A 22,466-nucleotide genomic window follows, 5' to 3' on the forward strand; every position below is an offset into this window, starting at 1 on the left:
CTCCCAGCGTGGGTATGCGTTACATACAGTATGTGTGTGCATTCACTTCAAAGCATAGTCTGTAACCTTTAAGCCAATCAGCCTGACCTCTCACAATCTGGCAGCCGCGTCAGCCTCTCTCCTCTGATTCTGTCCCGCTCATCTCTTCTATTCGACCTCACACTGTCTGTCACTGATACCTTATCTCCTCCTATCAGGTAACACCATCCACAAACTCGTTTATTCTTTCATTCCTCTATTGCAACCCCCCCTAACACTAATCACTGCCTCTCCTTCTGGTGCCCCTTTACCTCTATCTGCACATCACTCCATCATCTCCCTCCCTCCCATCTTTCATTTACGCCATACAATCTGCTGACTGTTAACAATCCAGCCCGGTGGTCCCTGTTTGAATGAACTATCCGAGTGTGTGTGTGTGTGTGAATTTTTATGCTGGTTAGATAGTGAGATGGAGAAAGAAACAGAAGGAGACAACTATATGCAAAAGCACATTTTTGTATGCACAAACAAACACATGTGTGCATGTTCACATGCACAAACAAAATACAGACACACGCAGTTATAAAGAAAAAACACACGCACATTTTCTCAGACAGACAACAGACCGGGGGGCCCATAACTAGTACCTCCCCCAACTCCCTGAACTCCCCAGCCCTGCTCAGCACCATCTGGCTCCCCTCCTGGCCCGTGTTGGATGCCACTGCTGGGGGGCGGGGGTCCTAGGCAGCTCACTAAACTCTCCTTCTCACTCACTCCCTTTTTTTGCCATCAGTGGGATTCCCCAGAACAAACGGAGAGTTAAATCCAGGACAAGCCTATCAGATGTGAACACTTGGAACTACAGTAATCTTACGAAAGATGTTCATTTCTACTGATGCAGCATTTCCAGCTCCACCTTACAACCAACTGAAGCGTACTTCCTATGCATTTCTTCACTGTCATCCCATACCCTGCCAGCTGAAGTTGGACGTGGGTGGAAGGAAATCAATTTCCCAAGGAGCCACTGGGGGCCTCAACGGTCAGAGTGTGTGAGTGCTGCAGAGTTTTCTTCCATGAACCGAGTTCACACACACAGACTCGTCTTCCCTCCCTCCTCATCTCTGCTGCCTTCTACCAGTTCTCATAAAATATGGAGCTGGCGAGCTTGTCCTTGCACAACCCATGGGTAATTGGACATTTTTTCCTCATAGTTCACATAAATTCACAATTTATCAGCCTATGATAAGGTACTACTGGAAACCTACAATCCTGTAGTGGCCATGGGTGATCTATTTTCTGTCTGGAGATATTATTCATTATTTGCAATTGTCTGTAAATTGTGGTCAATGTGACAGGAACACAAGAGCACAGATGGTGTGAAACTGCAAGGTCCTTTGGTAGCAAATGTCTGCATAATTTGTTGAAACATCAGAAAGCTAATGATCTGAACATATCGGATCAAATTTGTCTCAGAGGGATTAGCAGACAGAAATATCCCTCCAGACCAAAGCCAATGATGCTGATAGAGTCAGAATCGCCTGGAGCAAATGAAAAGAAGAAATGGGAATCTGTCAACACGGATCTGAAAATAGTGTTTGACACCGATGATAGAGAAGAAGAATAATAGCATTATTTCTGGCTATGACATAAAGTGGTCGGCAGTAAGAAAAAGGAGAAGACAGGATTAAACCCAAGTTAGCCCTGCAAAATCTGGTGAGGCAAATCATTTGTCATGTGGTGCAGGAAGAAGAACAGATGCAGAAGATGAAAAGGGTTGTTTATATAATACAAATAAACTCAAGAATCATCTGTTAACATTCAGGAAAGACGAGATTCTGCTGCTTTTAAAGTTTCATGGTCTGCAAATTTCTCCTTTCACTCCCCAGCTAGGAAGTGGATGTCTGAAAACATTAAAGCAGGAGCTTGAAAATGACCTCAAAGAAATGCTCATTGATGCAGAAGGGTGCAGGGATTTTGTGCTTCCCCCAGATACCCCGCCAAATGAAGAGCCAGTGCACCAAAAGGATATCAGTTAAGTGAATGGAGGTGGAAAATCCAGCAATGGTGATGGCCTCGGGGTCTTAAGAAGCCCGTAGCCCATTATACAACACAAAGGTTCATCAGATGCCCCACTGATTTTTATGCTGGCTTATGCAAAAAGCAAACAATGACAAGGAATTAGCCTACAGCTAAACAAGCTCTGGTTTTCTGTGGTGCATCAAAAGGGAGGAGGAATTTAGTGTTCAGCCTTAGCAGATTATTACAGTACAGACATAAACAGCCACCACAGTGGGAATGGAGACAAGTTTGGGCCTATTGGAATTTAACTTTTACCTATCACTTTCAACAGCAAACATTTTTCAGAACAGGGCAGATTTAAAATAAAACACGTCTCCTAAAATTGTCAAGGAGGATGCAATTCTATTACGATCCTTAATATAAAAGGGCATTTGTACTGTGTTGGTGCTTTTGTCTTGTAAAGACGGCTGAGCTCTTACAGATTTCTCACTGGCAGAGTCTTCAAACATGCGCTCCAATGGCTTCCTCACCGGCTCCATCCCATCAACGAAGACCTGCAGCCACACAGAGAACAGTATATGGCAAATGCATCCAAATATATCATACACAGCAAGTAGAAGACACTCCTTAGAAACATCTTAACACTTTATCAAACCTGCAAACCTGCATTATGTTTAGTTGAGCATTTAATTTGCATGTCAAAACCAACATGTATGTAAAATGTTGTGTAGTTACTAAATTGGAGCATCACCAAAGTCTAATTTCACTAACTAATTCTTTAGTCCAATTTCCAAAAGTTCAATACACAACCTCTATCTCTTTGTCTCCAAACTGTTACTATATACTCTGGCTCATTGGCTGCCTATCTCAGACAGTAACATGTTAATTCCTATGCGTACTGTTTTCAAAATCCCTGTCCCTACCTGGAACTAGTCTCGCATAGCCAGACCTATTTCCACACTTTGTTTAGGGCTGTGTGACACAACAACAGTAATCTTCAAGCTAGCAACCTACACGTTAAAACGTCTTTTAATGTTTTATGTGGCATCTTCTTTTGTAAAGATTTTGCCATTTTAGTGCCAGTGCTTACCTCTCCACCAAAACAAGGTTCCTCCAAACACTTTTCTTTAAGGGCACCGTCACTGCGACCTGGGCTTAGTGTCGCCCAAAACGACTGTGATTGGTTTATAGGAATACAAACAACCCAGAGCGTTTTTTCTTTTAGTGAGAATTATGAGGGGTTTCTCTCGCGCTGTCACAGTCCAATACCAAAAACTGTGAAATCAAAAGCTTGTAGTATGGATCACTATGATTACCTGGTTGATTGAAGGATGCCCCTTAGTCTTTCTCTTGGAGGCGGTGTCCAGTCCCCAGAGGGAGGAGAAACGGCTGCGACGTTTACTGAAGGTGCGAGGCATGGCCTGGTTCCGCCTCCTGATGCTGCTTTCTGTTCGGGCTGACACCTGTGATAATGGTAATTAAAGAAAACATGAATCCAGTGGAAAAGGTATATGAACCCTAATTATAGAGTCGTGTTATGATCCATCCACATTATTATTTTACATTCAAATTTCAAAGGTTTTACTTGGACTTTTATGTATTTCCTTTGTAGATAATAATTCAATTTTTACAATTACAATAATCCAGTTACAATACACTGTTACCAAGCTTTAATTATCTTACATCTAAATGACCTGCTATCTATAAAAGGGTTCAGAGTAGGCAATGCCACCATGGCTACACAGCTTGTCCAGTAAATATTACGCATTTGTGTTCAGTATGTTCAGTATGTTATGCATATATGGATATGTTGTATGTGTAATTTCTCAAGTACTTAAACTAATTCAGATTCACAGTTTCTCATTAATTCTGAAAAGCATTTCACATAATTGATTGATTGCAATTAATATGATAATTATATTTCATACTATTTATCTTCTTTGCTTTTATTTAATTGTTAAGCTGCAGTTAAATTGAACGGACTAAGAGAAGAAAAAAAAAGGGGACTGGGAGACTACGTACATATCCTATACACTGACAGCAGTGGCTGTCTGTGTTTGCTCTATAAGCCACTTCTTGCACTCATATATACTGTATAAATGCACGTTAACAGGCATGTAAACACACATAAAAAACACATACTTTCAGCTGCACAGTATACACTATTGGAAAACAGTGAACACACTCAACCTCTCATCTCCCTCATTGACCCACAACATGTTCAAAGAGAAACCACTCCTGGCATTTCTGGGTTAATTCACATTGAACTTGTGGGCTATATGAGCAGCTCTGACTCACTATACGGTAAACGAATGCATACTTTGATGCACATGTATGTACTGTATGTGCACACAAGCACATACTGTACTTGTGTGGGCGTGTGCTCACTGGTCTCTGCTCATAAGACACACACATTTCAAACATAATAGGTCAAACTGTCTCTAAGACTCTTCTTATGTAAGCTGTGTGCAAGAGGCCTTTTTACTGCCTATTTTATTACGGCGTCCCTTTTGGCTACGGATAATAACAGCCCTGATGAGTAAAAGGCATTACTGAAGAAAGTAAAAAAAAAGAAAAATAATAATAGAGGTGTTCTTTTTGTAGCTGAGGAAAAACAGCTAAGAGTTGAGAGAGAGGACAGTTATCTTTTGCCGGAGGCGATGTGAATTGGTTCTTCTTAATGTTCCTTTATTTCATTCATTAATTACCAAGTTCTATTCTTTATTCTGTTAACGTATTTAATTTCCCTTTAGTTCATTTATATAGCAAAGCATACAGTGCCTGTTTATAGCAGTATTTTACTAATGCATTAATGAAATACTAAAAGGGAAAGAAGATGGGGAGTGAGACAGAGAGGAAGAGAAGGTGAAGAAAATAAGGCAGACATGAAGAAGGAGAGACTAAGAGAGACAGAGTAGGAAACAGAGACAGGGAGACAAAGGAAGTGAGGGTGTAGGCAGTAAAGGGAAGGGGGGGTCAGCAGAGCAGAGAGTGTTAAGCCTGTTTGTGGGAAAGTGCCTCAGGGATGGCAGCTTACTAACAGAGTTCGTATTGATTCACCAGTCACAAAAAAACACCATCAACCTCTGATGTTGTAAGTGTGAGTGTGTGTGTGCGTATGACTGGTGTATCCGATGGCCTGCTTGTATGAAACTGGCCTATAGAGATATTGTTTCCACCTCTTTCTCTGTGCTCTGCTCTGCTCTTTGTTTCCAGGATGATATTTGGCAGAGCACACAGCCGCGTGATCCACAGCAGCATATAGATCATAACGTCCATGTTGGTGTTTCATTCTGTACATTCTTGGAGCGCACGAGGTGACAACGAGAGCACGGTTCAGAGCTCTGAGCTAATGACTTGGCCTTTAGCCACAGGCTAGAGCAGTAAGCATCAAGACAATATGTGGAGAAAATGATCTGAATGTGCGAGGTGAAGACAGTGTGTGCAGGTATGTACATGCCAATCCTGGAACCCATCAGGTAATGTCTGATGACGATAAGCCTCTGGGGGTAAGATCAAGTACTTTGTGTTGATCCAGTGTAACCAGTGAACACCCGGGCCATGACTTCCTCTTCTGCACGTCCACCATTTTGGCTAATCTTTACAGACTCATATCTGCATATGAAGGCAAATAAATGTTTTAAAAACTAACATGAAGCTAACTTATTGTTGGATAATAGCCATTGAGTTTCAAGAATGAATTCTGCCTCTCCACATGGACTGTTTACCTGCCATTCAAACATGATTGGTTAGTACTACTTGGACTACAAACGGAAACCAGAACACTTCCATTCCCAAAATCTTGTCCCTTTGCCAACAGATTCTGGATACATATGCAGATATCTGTTAATAAAGATTATGTATATGCAAGGTTACATCTAGTTTCCTGTATCATGATGAGGAAAAAAATTTCCATGAAAATATAAAAACTCTCTAAGACAATTTTGTTTAAGTCTAAGATGACACACTATCAGAGCAGGCAGGCTGAAGCTCAGTAGAGATCAGTTATGTCACAGCTGCAGTCAGCTTTACTGTGGATTGTTTCTAAGGGGGTTTCTGGGGGCGGCAGTAGCTCAGTCCATAGGGACTTGGGTTGGGAACTGGAGGGTTGCCTGTTCGAGTCCCCGTCCGGACCAAAATATGGAGCGTGGAGAGGTGCCAGTTCACCTCCTGGGCACTGCCGAGGTGCCCTTGAGCAAGGCACCGAACCCCCAACTGCTCGGGGCGCCTGACCAAAGGGCAGCCCCCTCACTCTGACATCTCTCTCCACTTCATGTTTGTGCATGTGTGTGTCTTTCGGACCTGTGTGTAATTGACAAGCAAGAGTGAAAACACTGAATTTCCCCTCAGGGGGATGAATAAAGTAAATAAACTTAAAACTTAAAGTAATGAAAACTCTGTACTGACAGCTACAAAATTTCATTAGCGATAACCCTGCCAATATGAACAAAATTGGTGATTAATTACTCACGGTGTTGACAAAAAATTCACTTGAAAATATTACTGTAACCCAAAGCTTTGCTTCTGCTCAGGTAGCCAGCTACAGTCTGAATCGGCACACTTGTGGTCTGGCTTTGCAGAAACACTTTTGGCTGCAACATTTGGGTAGTTTGGGTAGCTACTGTGCAAAGCCACTATAGAGATATTCATCATTTAGCCTTCCCCTTCATTCTTGCTCCTAATTAACTGTGGTTAAGTTGTAGTGTGTTTCAACCTCAGGCTACATGAAATGTCTGTTAGCTTGCAAATTTGTCAGGCGAGCAGAGATTCTTTCAGTGGGCGTGTGTGACAAGATGCTCACTCTAACAGCCAGATAAACACACCCACTCTCCAAGCTGGTATTGAGGGTCAGCAGTTGGTAACCTCTCATGCAATGCTTATTGGAACACGTAGAGACACGTGGGACAGAATCTGAGGTTTGGATTAAGGAGCTCTGATTAAGTTTAAGAGTAAAATTATAGTAAGCGAGGGAGAGAGTTGGAAAGACCAGTCGCACATGAGTATTAAAAAACGTGTTTGTGAGCTGGTGCATGAGCATTTTTCATACCAGTGCATGGAAGGAAGAGACAGAGAAGATGCCCAGTCGTCCCATGGCCAGCTTGGTGGGACGTGAAGCGAAGCCCAGCAGGCGTTTGGGGTTGGGGGGTTCACCGCCCTGTAGACTGGCCAGGTAGCACCGGCAGCGGAACAGATCCATGTGAAACCGCTCCAAGTTCTGCTCCCACAGGAAGATCTACCAGAAAGTGAAAGGAATGGATTTGTGATTATGCAAGATAAGCAAACTCTGCAGATTAGATCCAACAGCTCCACATTTGGCCACTGATGGAAACCACAGCAGTGATAAAGACAAAACAAAGGGATAAAATATGCATAAGAGATCACTCTTTGTTAGATGGTTATTTGGTCATTTCAGCAGGAGTGAGATGTGGGAGTGCTGAAGCCCCTGTGGAGAGGTATTACTCACCAACACAACCCCCACCAGTCTCCGACCTGCTGTGCTATGTGCAATGTATCACAGGGTGGGCCGTGGGAGGTGGAACACAGGGACAGACAGACAGACACACACACACACACACACACACTCGCAATAAAACACAATCTAGACTTCATTTGCACTGGTTACTGCCTATACATATTTGTTCTAAGACTTAAATGGACAGTTCGCCCAAAATCAAAAGCACTTATTTTTCTTAATTACAATCTATTCATCAGTCGAGATTGTTTTGGTGTGAGTTGCTGATTGTTGGAGATGTCAATCGTTGAGATGACTGCCTTCTCTCAAATATTATGGGACTCAATGGCACTCAGCTTGTGGTGTTCAAAGTGCCAAAAAAGTACATTTAAAAAACTGCAATGTATCTTTCCCGAAATCACGACCAGGTTACTCAAGATAATCCACCAACCTTGTGAGCAGTTTTATGTAGGAACTATTTTCTTTCTACTGTACTACATCCACCAACTGAATCACTCTGAACAAGGGAGAATGCATCTACTGCCCACTCACCTAGCGCCACTGTGCTAGAATGAAAATACAGACAGTACTTACTGACCCTCATGCCGACAAGAAGTCCAGTGTAGTTTTTTAATCCACAAAACTCGTTTGGGGTATTGGAGGATAACAGCTAGCCGGAATAACAGCTACACTTGAAGCAAGCGTGCTGTGTTTATGTGGCAACTCGCACAAGACTAGCTGATGGCTAGTGGTGGTGCTAGTTCTGGAGTCTCGCGCAAGTTGCCACGTAAACACAGCATGTCGGCAGGGCAGGCTAACCACGGTGAGAAATGATGCTGTAAAAGTTGAGTAAATTACGTCTTTTCAAGTCAATTTTGCATGCCGCAGCTTCAGGACACTTGGATTACGACGGACAAGCCGTTCTAACGTTTTTGAAATGCATTAGCAGAGTTTTATTACATTTTGAAAATGTGGGTTCCATGCACTTCAAGTGTGGCTGTTATTCCGGCTAGCTGTGATCCTCCGATACCCCGAAACAGTTTTGTGGATTAACTTCTTGTTGGCATGAAGGTCAGTAAGTACTGTCTGTATTTTCATTCTAAAGTGGCCATTTCCTTTAAGCCTCTTGCTCATGAGTAGATGCATGCTTCCTTCTGCTCAGTAATATGGTTGGCGGGTGTAGTTCGGTAGAAAGAAAATAGTTCTTACATGAAACTGCTCACAACATGGTCTGTGGATAACCTTGAGTAACTGTGTCATGATTTTTGGAAAGAGACATCGCTGTTGAGTGTTTTTTAAATACACTTTTTTGGTTCTTTGAGCTGAGAGCCATCTAGTTCCATTATATTTGACAGAAGACAGACACTCGGCAATTCACACCAGAACAATCTAGATGAATAAATAGCACTACAGGTAAGAGGACAACTATGTATTTTTTATTTTTGGGTAAATTGTCCGCATAAAAAAATGTTCTTTCTTTGAGTCTTTAATTCAGTTTTCCTGCCAATTTATGCAAACCCATTTTGTAGATTAATACAGATAACGATCTTGAAATAGAGTCAGACAATGATATAATCCACAGCTCAGGTTGAGGCTTTTTCACTCTTTTAATCCCACATTTGTAGAATATGTATTTATAGTCGTGAAGCCAATGGGTTCCGGTGTTTTCTCAGAAATGGGACACACTCTGCATGCTGAGATTAACCACTTCCTGGTGCTTTTTATTATGTAATATTGTTTTCATTCATTAACTGTCACCCACATGCCACACACATACAAAGACAGAGACTTGGTCCTACAAGGAGCTCCATTGTTTGAGGGCACATTCTTTAGCTGTCTTGCAATGTTTACATGCAATGCTTTCTTAACCATGAGCAGCAACTCCAGACATGCATGCATAGAGTAAGACTAAAGCTACACGCGATCTTCCACTGAAAGTGAAAAAAAAAAAAAATCAGATCTTAAAAGAGCTTTGAAATTCCAGCTGTGACTCGTTTCAAAACAGCTATTGAATATGGAAGAATTAGCAAGAGATCTCAGGCTCACCTGCCGGCTAATAATATGCACTGCATGTGTTTAAACATGTGCTATGAATATTCTGCATTCTGCTGCACTTGAATGTGTTCATAAATGAACACCAGTCAGAATATTTAAACACATCTGTCGATGCAAGTACTTCCTTAAGAACATTTTGTCTGGATGACGCCACACAGTAAAGATGATATAGTACTGAGAATTCAGTGTGTGAGAGCATTGGTGCAGTTCGAAGGTACAAAGATGTGCATCTGTAAAGCCCCTTAGGTGTTTTCACTCAACTCAACTGGAGGTTAAAGGCGCTCAGCAGGGCGCTCAGCACATGAAATCACAAACCTGGTTCAGATCAGCATCACATTGACAAAAGTATGACTAATTTGCAGCATGATAATATGAAAAGGCTTTTTCACAGAGACTGATTCCTCTGTTTTTGAACTTGCGTGTTATTACTGTACGAACAGCAGCTTTAATCTATTTGAGTACTTCCAGAGTTCCTGACTCATAACTCCCTTTTGCCTCCTTCTGTCCTTGCTCCATACCTGCTCCAGTATAGTCTTTCTCTTCTTGGCGTCGGTGACGGTAGACAGCTGCATGTCTCCCATCTTCTTCATCTTCTCGTCCATGTCGATCTTCTGCTCGAGCTTGCGGATCTCGGTTCGCAGCAGACGCACTGTATCCTCCCTGTGATGCTGCCGAGCCAGAGCAGCGGCGCATGCAGAGTGGATCGCCGTAATCCAGTTCTCCAGTTCTGTCTGGCCAGATGTCTGACAGGAGAAGGGAAAAGGGAGAATTAACTGATGACATCTCTGAAGAGTAAGACAGGAAAAAAATAAAAAAAAATCAAGAAATTGACAGCTAAAAGAATTGAAGTATGAGTCCCATTATTAGCCTCAGCGTGAGGGTGGTCACTGCAATCTCATCATCATTTTATTACTTATCTTCCCATTCATTGATTGAATGTCACTGCCGACAGCTGCCATGCATATAAATAGACACATGTTAATATTACACAATGGTCACTGTGGTGGATCACTGTCACAGTATGACAGTGTGGCCTTTAAACATGTCAAACATAAAACAAACACATGGACACAGGACTGGCTTATCTCCCACACTCGGCTAAATGTCATGTACTTGTGTGCTACACACACACATACACAAACACCCCAGGGGAAATTAGATCTCCTTTCATTCCCATCCATCTCTGTCTCTGTTTGGTAATCTACTGACTTCATTCAGTCCCAAAAAACAATGAAATAACTTAGAAACCACATTATGTTTTTGACTTTGAAATACAGCTGCTGTTTCAGTGTTAGTTGTATGGGTGAGTAAAATATTTCCCTTCCCATTTGTTTTGTGAGAAAGTGCACTGCTATTTCTCGTAGATGTTTTTAAGTACCCGTGTCTCTCTCACCTGGAAGAGGAAAGCATCTCCCACTGAGTTGCTAAGGCAGAAGACAAAGTCTTTCTTAGGGTGTTCAGGGACGGCCTGAACAATGCTGTTCTCCACCCACAATGCATGCTTGGGGACGCTGTTGTGGTCGATCCCAGAGCGACCATCTGACTCATACAGGAAAAGAGTGCAGCCTTGGAGAAGCAGAAAAGAAAGACAGAGAGAAACAGGAAGACTGAAAAAGGATTTTTCTTACTGATGTCACATTAAGTCCTGTATTTTATTGTATTAAAACCAATTAGCAAAAAAAGGCTTTTAAATACCTCACTGCAATATACAAAGTGTATTAAAGTGTAGAACAGTGGTTTATTTATTATTAGGGGGATGGATATGAGGACAGCAGGCAGGCAGGAATGCAGCTGCTGTATCTTGTGCATTTCTAAGGGACTAGATTGGATTTGACATGGATGCCGCCGTAAAATTAAATTGTGATGAGCCTGAGGAGAGAGGATGTAAGGCCACACAGAAGTGTGTGAGAGGGAGCAGCAGAGGTGACAACCAAGGGCATGGACTGTGTTAAGACTGATGTGATTACAGTCAAACAGGAGAGGGAGTGAGAGATTAAACAGGTTGGGGTTGGGTTAAGATGTTCATCTGAGTGTGACGTGGCTGCATGCTTTAGTTTAAAATTAAACAGGTAAAAATCTTAAATAATCTTAAACATAAAAGCATGAATGTCTATGCCTTAATCTATGCTCACCTTTCAGAGAGACCCAGTAGTGTTTCCACTTGCGCCTTGTTGCAGATTCCACTTTCTTGTTTTTCTTATGCACTAAGAAGTTCTTCACAGCCAGAGCCCCTGCCTTCCTGACTGTACCTTGTGCACAGCCAATCAGAGCGTCCGATGGATATGCACTGCTGAGTGTGCCACTGCTCTGCTCGTCACTCACAGCGGAGCCAGCCTCCTCCGTGCAGTCCCGACCCTGATGTGTCTGATGAGAGAATGATGGAAACATTGAGTGACAAAAACATGTTGGATCTATCATTTATACCCTTGTTTAAAAAGGGAATAACATAGAAACACACACAAAGTAACTAACCCAGGCTTGATTGTCCAGCTCCTTCCGGAAATTCTCATACACTCCTCCCCTGCCTCCCTCGCCACCTCGTCCTTCTCCTCCTCCTGCGCTGCTGCTCCCGCTGTCGCTCCCGTTAAAGACACTGCTCTCGGTAGCTGAGTACACTGAGAAAGAGGCCGACATGGCCTTACAGCGCCGTGACACCAACTCTCCGTCTCCGTCTATCTCTGTGGTGACGCCATCGATGCCACTGTCGCCATACTCACTTCCCTCACCCAAAACACCAGAGATGTCCTGTGAGCCAGAAAAACAGGGACGAAACAGAACTAATTAATTTATGGATTATTAATTCATATACAGAAATATTTATAGATATTTTTGGATAGCCAAAATATGCACAAACACAAAGAGAACACACGCAGCTTAGGCTACACAAAGGGGTGTCTGGGTTTATATTGTTGTGTTTATATGTCTGTGGGTGGGTGTTCATGTTTTTCCATGCATTTCTGCTAAATGCTAAAAGAAATTTTTCACTTTGAGCGAGAGGTTCTCTGTGCTTTCACACTTTTCTCTCACCAAACCGAGTCTCCCTCTGTTCTTTTTCTCTTTGTTTTGCTGTGTTGTCGGTCTATTTATATCCGGTCTAACAACCCCCTCAGCCTGGCTAGATGAATTTATAATAAGCACTTAGGGTGCTCCGCTATCCAAGGGTGCTTGGGGGTTCTGGGAATGAGTTGAAAGAAAAGCCTGGTTTGCTATTTTAGTACTTCCTTCTTATTTTGCAACTTTTTTTTATCAATGACACATGAAATTTACAAAAAGCACATAAGCAGTTGTCTTGTTTTGTCCAGTGAATCTCTTATTAATTGGCTACTTGGTGATGCATTACAGTGACTTTGTTCCTCTTTTATCCTCTGGGTGAATCTGCTTTTGTAACATTGTACGAAAAGCTTCTAAATTATGTTCAAAATGTCTTTGTGTGCCTGTTTATGCATATTAGGACAGTGTGTGTGTGTCGTTGGTGAATGGGGCTTGAAAGATATGATGCTTTAATGCTTTAATTTCTGGAGGGGGAATGGAGAAACCAGGCCAGCAGTGGACAAGTAGCCCTACAGCAACTCTCTATCTGACTCCATGTAATCCCTTTCCCCACAACACAAATATACACACATAGTTGGATGCACATACTTAAAACATGTACACACAACTGAGCAGCATGAGGACACACAGGAAATGTCTCTGGTTGTCGACAAAACTTTAATTGCTGTCCTTTGTCATGTCTGTGAACTTGCTGAACTTCCTGGACACTACTGATAAACAAAGTCCTCTATCATTCTATGTTTAGGGGTCTGTATTTTAGAAAGGAGAGACAGAAGAAACAAAATAGAACCACAGAAAAGTAGAGAAATAACATTTAACCTGATTAATGTCTACTTTGTATCTTTACTCATATATTCATAAAAGATGATCTAACCTGAGTAGTTTGTGCACGCCGTCCCTGGAAAGCAGGGCACGGTGCAGCAGGGATGCCGAGCCCTGCCAGGCCCTCTGACAGGCAGTGGGAGCGTCGGCAGGGGAGCGTAAATGCTCCATACCCGCCACCATCCTCCTCGGTTGGAGACATCAACCCCTCCTCCCCTTCTCCGTCTCCATCGCACTGTGCTTCTCTCCGGTTTTTAGCATAGCGGCTCCTCTGCCCCCTGAGGCCAGGACTCTGCTGGCTGCACAGATGGTCCAGAGAAGATGCCCTTTCAGCTGAGCCTGGAAAATACACAGGTGGTTATTGCAGGGCAGTGTGCGCATCTGTGCATGTGGGTGTGTGTGTGTGTGTGTGTGTGTGTGTGTGTGTGAGCAAGGTGAGGTAAGCATATCCTGATTACTGTCAGTTACCTTCACATTACTTTGCCACATTTGACGTGTAAATTAACCTTCCCCATGTGTGTCCTTCTGTGAATCTTTGTGATTTTTGTGAGTGAGCATGTGTGTGTGTGTGTGTGTGTGTGTGTGTGTGTGCGTGTGGCGAGCCCATCCATTATCCTGAGCTAGCTGACCACCTGGGGCATCGTTTAGACCTTCAGCAGTCAAGTTACCAGCTACCGCCTGCTGTCGCGCTGATCTCCAGCAGCTCTTGCGCAGCGCCAGTTAAGCTAACAACCCTGTGATCAACTGAACTGCTGCAACTGATGGATGGCAGCTAACCTTCAATCAGCAGATTTTCTCAAATCATTTCTCCCCACTCGGTGAGTGTCTCTCTGCAATTTTTCCCACCTTCCTCCCCCTCACCACCTCTGAAGTGAATCAAATCGAGCTAACACCCCTGCACACATGCACAGATATACATTTTTATGAGCATTTTGGCAACCATCAGCAACCGTTCTTTAGAAAACTGAGTAAAAATCCTAGAAACTTCAGTATTTACTGTATCAATTCAAGATGGTAATATTGCTAGTCAATTGTGACTTAACATCTGTGCAAATGTAAGCACAATTTGCACCTCTGGTGGTCTTTGTAACTAATAGTCAGGATAATAGTGTTCGTGTGCATGTTTACAATTCTTACCTGCGTTGCCTCTAGGGCGTGTGAACTGCTCCTCCTCTTCTTCTTCTCCCCCATCTACCATCTCTTCAGTGCTGGTCAGATGCTCCTGGCTCAGGTCAGACAGAGAAAACTCCAAGCTGTCTTCTCTCCACATGTCTGCTGACTTAGACCGCTTCTTTTTAAAACTCCCTCCCTCCCGTGGACCCTCGGTCATCCGCTGGAGGTACCTCTCCTCACCAACAACATCTCCCTCCCCTTCCCCCTCCCCCTCAGAATCCTCTCCTCCATCCTGAGCGACAGTGTCCGCCTCTGAGGTTTCTGGAGTTGGCGTGGCCAAGGGGTCATCGTCATTTTGAAAGGACTCCGGTCTCATTGTCATAGCGACACGTTGCGTCCAATGAGGATTGATGCCAAACTCTCCAAACTCATCTGTTGCATTGAAAGGCTCCAGTCCGTTCTCTGCTAAGGATTGTGGGATGCTCGGGGTGCTAGAGGAGCGAGTTGAGGCATCAGAGTTTCTGTGTTCCTGTTTCACTGAAGAAGAGTGCCGGGAACGGCGGGTGACTGGCTGCTTGCTGGAGAGACGGAGTGACCGGGACGTGTGCTTGCGGGAGAGATGTCCCATTGCGTCGCCGTAGAAACCACTGTCCCCATTCTGACTCTCCACGTTTCCCATGATTCAACTGTAAATAAGGATGAAACAGACAGTATATCTCAGAACAGTTTCCAATATTTCTTAATATAGACTATGACTAATTCTTGTTAGAAAGTAGTGATGCAGGTGTCTTATTGGTCTGTGCCACATCTGTGATGTTTGTCTAACATCTGTATTCATTAACTGGCACATTGATCACTCATACCAAATTTGAGTGCAATCTATATGCATGTTTACTAAGATCATCAATCTCAAACCAAGGCATGGATATAACTTGTGTGGGTGGGTGTGCTACATTCATCATATGTTTAAACTGGAAAGAGGAATATTAAATGTACTCCCAAATACATTCAGTGATTAAATTTACTTTTTTTAAGTCCAGAGGCTTTCAGAAGGTCATGCAAACCAACAGAATCACACACAGCAGCTTCAAAGTTTAGATTTTCCAAAGAAATACTGTCGTTTTAGTTGAGGGAGGTATCAGACCTCACTACTTCTTGAGTGATAAAAAAACTGTATCTGTGGCAGCAACTATTGAAATCTGCCAAATATTGGAAGTTGGCACCAGATGGTTAGTCAGCTTCTCAGCCTTTGATCAGATATTTACTGTAATATGTAAATGTAGTGGGTTTTGTTAAAAGAAAAAAAAGTTTGTGCCAAATCTTGTCACACTCGGCAAAATAAGGCGTAGAAAAAAGTGTTTTTTTAGTGTTTGTGCCAAAACTCAAGATATCATATTGGCACCGTTCTCAAAAAACATTCAAAACCCAGCCCTCGCTTTACTGTAAGTAACGTGTTTAGAGTGAGAAGTCTTTTGTCACAATTCCCCACTGAACTGGGCAAGAGTGCTGCTATGCCTGTTATTAAGTTTGGATTTGTTTAAGTTTGTTTATAGATCTGGGTTTTTTTTTTTTGGTTTTTTTTAAAGGTCCAGTGTGTAGCATTTAGTAGCAGCAAGCGGTGAGGATGCAGATTATAACTAATGAAAACTTCTCTTGGGTGCGATGCGTGTAAAGAAAACTACAGTGGCTGCTGCTAGTTTTTGGTTTGCCCATTCTAGGCAACTGTAGAAACAACATGACAGACACTGTAGAAGAGGACCTTCTACATATGCAGACATAAACAGCTCATTCTACGGTAATGAAAACACAACGACTAATGAAAACATCGTAATGAATAGTGTATTCTATTTCTACCAATATATCCCCCTAAATCCTACACATTGGACGTTTAACTGTTGAGAGATATACATTCATCCATTACCACATTGCAGGCCTTGTCCTCTAATGGCATTGGCATGTTTACACTCACACATTTATCGCTGAAAACAGGTCAATCTCTGCGCTGGATGAGTGAGTAACATCTAATGGCCCATTTACTAACAGTGGTGAATCAAAGGTATCTAGGAGCTCTTTGAATGCCTTACTGAGTTGAGCTGAAAGGCAGATGAGCTCAGGGATCAGGTTTCCACAGTTGAGATGGAAGTTCCCCCGTCAGTTTTGGGTTACATTAATGATCTTTCCATTTATCCCGAAAGAGGGAAGTCAGCGCTGGGAATGACGTCAAACCCGAGTTGATTGTGTTCCAGTGCAAGCTGGAAAACCAAGATGTTGTTTGCAAGACTAGCCTGGTTAGCCATTGTTAGTGCTAGCTGATAACAACACATTATGCTACATACAAACACTGTAGCAACACATCAACAGATACAACTTGGACAATACTGTGTGTACGACTGTGTAATGAGACACAAATAAGCCAGAAGTGCTAATAAACAGCGCATTACCACAGCTTTCACTACTGTTGATGTGTGGAACAGCCATCTTAGATTCCTGAGTCAGAAATCCGACTTCAGGGTTCGTTCCAGTTGACATTTCCGACTGGGAAATGGGAAATCCCGACTTCCCAGTGCAAATCAAAAGCACCATAACTGACCTTAATGTTTGGTAATTTGCCTTGGACAACGCATTCAAACAGGGTAGCACAGGGACAATAGAGTTAATTAAAAATTGATTTAGAGCATAAACACAGCTTCCCAAGGGTTTTCTGGTGTTGTTCCATTTAAGTATTCAGAATGCATCAAAATTCCATTCCTTTTTTTCCAGCAACTACAAAGACATCTAAAATTTAAGACACCAAAACATCTTTCATTTTAATTTTAAGTCATGCAAATTTAAATTTTGATGAATTTGAGTCCGCACAGTGCACTGCAGCAGCAGCACTGACGTCTGCTGGCCTGGTTGATACATGGATGGATCGTCTCATCCTTTCTGCAGCACTTCTTTCCCTTGGTGATGTTAAAATTATTCATTAACCATATTCCCAGTACAGTTAAAACGATCAAAGAAATCTGTTTTTAACTGCGTTCTGCTGATCATAAAGTTATCCGAGCATCCTGCATTGCCTCATGCTCTCCGTTATATAAGCACACGGAGCTGCTGAGTCAACTGCTGTCAGATCAGTTGGTCCTCTGTGAGTCACACATCATCAAACCCACACCATCAGGTTCTCAGTGTGGGCTCAAACTGCAGAAATCTCTTCATACAACTTCTGCTTTTTACAAATCATTTAGAACAAGAGCCTCTGAGATTCATTCTTTGCTGCTAAGTGAGTAAAAATAAAGTAGCAAAGTAAAAACATTCATACAAACTGGCAGGATTTTACAATTCAGTGCAAAATCAAATAACAGTTTTTGCATTCTCGTAGCATTGTGAGACTAAGGTGTACAGAATGTGGTTACCTGTGGTTAAGCAGCCGCATCACCAGCTTCTCCACATCAGTGTGGTGTCATCTCTCACCGACCACATGATCCTCCACACATCCTCAAACGGCAGTGTCAGTTTGCCCTGAGAGGAACAAGAAGAGAGAGAAGCCTTTCAGTGGAGCTCTCACAACTTCAAAGTGACCTGATGTGTCAAATGCATACGCAGGAGGAGGGAGAAGACGAGAAGGGGAAGGTAGTTCTCAAACTACTGCAGAGGATCTGCCAGGTATGTCAAATAAAGCAGGTAAAGTAAAGTTGAAAGGAAAGCTGTGAAGCACGCTGGAGAGGGAGTCTATAGAATACAAGACAGCGTGCTGGATGAAAGAGAATAAAGGACACCGTGGTCAGTAAAGCCCGGAGTTAAATAATGCATTGAAGCAAGTAGAACCAGACAAGAAACACACATTTAAATACACACATATACAAACTCACAGATCATCAAAAAACAAAGCGCAGAGGTATTGTCTGAGCCTGAGGGGGCGAAACAAACTCACAAACAAGCAAGATTTCTTTGAACTGCACCCTGAAACTCATTGCCAACCAGAAACCATACGGGCATGTGTAGGCATGTGCACAAATCATTTTGGGATAACACCCCTTGTTTCCATGCAGACAAAGAGACACAGACACAGACACACACACACACACACACACTCTCATGCACGCTGTTGGTAGAATGACAGAAGATGAAAGCAGCTATGGAGAATGATTTTCTGCTTAAGACTCAATTAAATGATCCTTGCCAACACGACCTAATTTTCCCTAATACCAGCCCTGAGCTGCTTAGGGTAGACCATGATTTCCATAATGTGCTATGTATAGTGTGAAGGTATGCAAGTACAAGCATGCTTGCGTGTGTGTGTGTGTGAAATACTGCACATATTTTCAGTTCACAACAAGATTAAAAAAATAGTTTGTACATAAAATGAGGCAGATATAACCCATGATCCTTCTCAGTCAGCTGGTATAAGCATTCAGATGCCCTGTAGCAGCATCGCTGGGAGACTGACTGCTGCCCTAAATGCTGCAAACACTATTGTCAGATTTGTTTGTGTACCGATAAGCTTATAAGCAGGAAAATAATGGAGGAAAAAAAAAGTCACATCTAAAAAAAGAGAGGAAAAAAGAGAGAAATACAGCCTTTATCAATTGCAAAGCAGATGCCAATCAGTGGAGGGTCTATTTAGATCCTTCACATCTGGTGAGTAATTTCAGCTAGCTATTTTTTTCCCAGAAAGCAAACAAAGCGTTTGTTCCCTCTGGTCTACAATGCTGGCATGAGCATACATGTTACTTTCACAAACCTTTGCCTACAGCTGCTGCTTTTATTATTGCTAATCAGATAATGAACTGTCAATTTGTTTATTCTCTGAGGCAGAAATACAATAAGTCAACCGTGTTACACTTCTGGGAAAATTAAGACACAGAAATGAGAGTTTAGAAAAGGAGAAGTGGCAAACGACAATAGGAGAAGTGAAGGCCATTGCTGAGCAAGTGCACAGAAACCGTGCACAGTGTCTCTGACATTGCACCACCCCAGTGTGTGTGTTCACGTATTAAAACTTGCAGCACATTCCTCTCCAACTGTGGGAAGCGGTTACATAAGCTAAACTTCATCCTGATTCTTCTCCTCTTCCTCTCCCTCCACCCTTTATTTCTCTCTTCCATCCCATCCGGCCTGAAGAGACTTATCCCAACCCACATGCTGGCCACATACCCCCCCCCAGAACAAACAGAACCACACAATATAATGCACACACAATGCTTGACAGGTGTTGGATATTTATTTTGGAGCTAGTCCTGCTTTCCTTTTAAATCTGGCATCAGTGTAGACAGTAAGTGCAAACACAGGCCTTAATACCAAAAATGTTTTATAGATAGTACATAGTGGGGGAGTAGAAAGCAATATAACAACTTAAAAAATGGCTGTCAATGTACACACAAGCAAAAATACAGCATTTGGGTTGTAAAAATGTCCACAACAAACATGATCTTACCACTGAGAATTCTTTGTTACATTGACCTTACGTTGCTGTTGCCAAGACATACATCTATACATCTATTTGTCTGGGTTCAGTGTAGCAGAGGTGAAAAACACACACACAGGCCAAACAAACAAAACAATCCTGTCTGACACAACGCAGGGGAAATCAAACCGCTGCTTTTCCTCTGGCGGTGTACAGTCTAAAATGTTTAGTCTCTTCGGTTTTCCTCTCCCCGTGCCCTGCAGCGAAGCACGGAAGAGGGAGAGGGGTAATGGGGAGAGAGAAGGGGGGTGGGGGCTCTCTGCTAAACCCACGTAGAGCTGAGAGGTGAGGCAAAGCTGGAGGCGAAATGCATGAGGAGGGAGGGCGCTGAGGTTGGTGCAGACACAGAAGGGAAAGGAGAAAAAAAAAACATATTGGGGGTCCTGCGCTATGAATAGAAGTTTCATATGGAAAAGTGTGAAAACAGGGGGAGCAAGAAATAAAGACTGAGGACGAGAGAGAAAGAGAAACAGAGAGATAGAGACAAATTGGGGGGTCCTATTGTTGCTGAGCTTTAAGTGGATAAGTAGACATGTGCTCTGGCTGCCTCTCTTCGGGCTTAATTGAGGGAGCCGAGACAAAAGGGGAAACATAATTATTCGCTCTCGTTCTCTCAGTCTCTCGTTCTCGCTCTCATTCTCGCAGTATATTAACACATTGAGAGAGTGTATTAATACAACGGCCTGTGCAACAGCAGCCAAAGCATCATTACCATGCAGACACTCGCACACAGAGAAAAGGGATAAAGAGCAATGTTGATGAAAATAAAATTGCATACTGGTTTACTGTGTTACTGAAAACACAACAACAAAAATCTCAGGTCCCTTTGCTTCATTTTAACTTCTATATTTGAATTTTATTTACTGAATTCATCACAACATGTTTGAATCTGCTGTTTCTCCATGCTCAGCACAGAGTGGAAAGCTCTTCAGAGTGAGTACAATGGACACAAAATCACAGCGAGACAGAGACGGCTCAACATCGCACTGGGACTGGATGTGCCACTTATCGACACTGTCAGATACAACTCCGCACTGGAGCAGTCAAACTCTTATTGCCACATCGCCACGGCTGCATTAGAAAGATGCTCCACACCTATAGACTCTCATGTCTATCACCTAATGCATGAACACATACACACGCTAGCAGGTAGTTCTCTGCGGCGCACAATGGAGTGTAATACTACAAAGGCAGACATGCTTCCCGTCACACACACCTGCACAATCCCTGGAGAAATGTGAGCAGGTTTTCCGACTCACACACACATGCTCTCACACTCTTTGGAAAAATACCAAAGGCCTGTCAGAACAGCCACGGAGCAGGCACACCCTGCTTCCCTCCGCCAATCTTTTCATCTCTGCACCTGTCTCACAGCTCCGCCCTACATGACACACAGCTCAGCTCTCCGGATTCAAACCACACATGACGTGGATGTGTACTACTGTATTGCACTGTACGGTGATTGAAGCCAAACAAAACATGTCTCATTGCTTTTATAAGCCTGTCATAGTCTGGACCACATGCTGAAGTGGCTGCTGAAATCAGACACTTCAAGCTGTGACATCAACAAGCACCTTTACTGCGTGCCCTTCATACCCAGAAGACAACAACCCATTCTAAATGTACTCACTTTCACACTACTTGGTGTACTTGGATATTGCACAGGGGCACAGTAATGACAATGGTTGTGTGATAATATGTAACTGTTGTCTTTAACAAAAATGGATTACCTGTTGCACATGAATTTCTCTAACATGTGGACAGGATCTCATTTTTTGAAAAAGTGTTTCAATGGGTAGAGGTGATACTTAAGCATACTGTATGTTTTATTGTGAAATTAACTGTTTTTGTCTTTAAGTTGTGCTATTAAACACCATTTGTCGTTATTTCTAGCTATTAGCTACTAAGATTTAAGCATTGGAGATTTCACTTTATTATCAGGACATCAACTATTTCACATAAATATATATAAATACAAAAATAGCAAACAACATTTAGCCAAACAACAAAACCATACTACAAACACTACAAATCTCATCAGACATTACAAAAAGCGTATGCAGTGCAATAAATTAATCACCCCATTACATTCAGAGTTCAACCCAAGGTACACTAAGGCTACTTAGAAGCAAAGAGTTCCTCAACCTGTTAAAATCGAGCATGCGGGACTCTAATCTTCTGTCTGATGGCGAAAGCTGATAATCTTCAAGTAAAGTGTGAGAGACATTGGACACAATATTACCTGCCAAAGACAACATTCTCTACACGCTTTGAAAACACAGTTTGACATTGAGCAGATCAGTTGAAGTCTAGCCAGTCTAACTTTATGCTTAACGAAGAGACAACTGTATGATGCACTGATTCCTTACTGCATAACACACTAGTATACATTGGAAAAACAACAACACAATCTGTTAATTTGCTTTAAGTTACCTCAGTCTCGTAAGAGAGTAAATGTGTTGTTGTACTGTGCTACATGTGCACTCAAGGATAAATCAGTGTCCACACAGATTCCCAAATATTACCAGG

The 22,466-nt window shown here is 42.5% G+C and overlaps 1 protein-coding gene across 4 annotated transcripts in view; it reads right to left on the minus strand.

Moving 5' to 3' along the window:
• LOC125898995 (rho guanine nucleotide exchange factor TIAM1-like) overlaps positions 1–22,466 on the minus strand; it is a 92,326-nt gene that overhangs the window by 29,752 nt on the left and 40,108 nt on the right. For all 4 annotated transcript variants that reach the window (XM_049593119.1, XM_049593118.1, XM_049593117.1 and 1 more), the window contains 10 exons: positions 17,887–17,992; positions 14,516–15,177; positions 13,431–13,717; positions 11,978–12,250; positions 11,638–11,869; positions 10,899–11,071; positions 10,024–10,248; positions 7,046–7,231; positions 3,315–3,461; positions 2,478–2,552 (listed from right to left, as the gene is read on the minus strand). In XM_049593119.1, coding sequence (XP_049449076.1) covers positions 2,478–2,552; positions 3,315–3,461; positions 7,046–7,231; positions 10,024–10,248; positions 10,899–11,071; positions 11,638–11,869; positions 11,978–12,250; positions 13,431–13,717; positions 14,516–15,170 — 2,253 coding nt within the window. In that variant the 5' untranslated portion in view covers positions 15,171–15,177; positions 17,887–17,992. The remainder of the gene's footprint in view (positions 1–2,477; positions 2,553–3,314; positions 3,462–7,045; positions 7,232–10,023; positions 10,249–10,898; positions 11,072–11,637; positions 11,870–11,977; positions 12,251–13,430; positions 13,718–14,515; positions 15,178–17,886; positions 17,993–22,466) is intronic.

This window comes from Epinephelus fuscoguttatus, linkage group LG12, assembly GCF_011397635.1.
Source record: "Epinephelus fuscoguttatus linkage group LG12, E.fuscoguttatus.final_Chr_v1".
Taxonomy (NCBI): Eukaryota; Metazoa; Chordata; class Actinopteri; order Perciformes; family Serranidae; genus Epinephelus; species Epinephelus fuscoguttatus.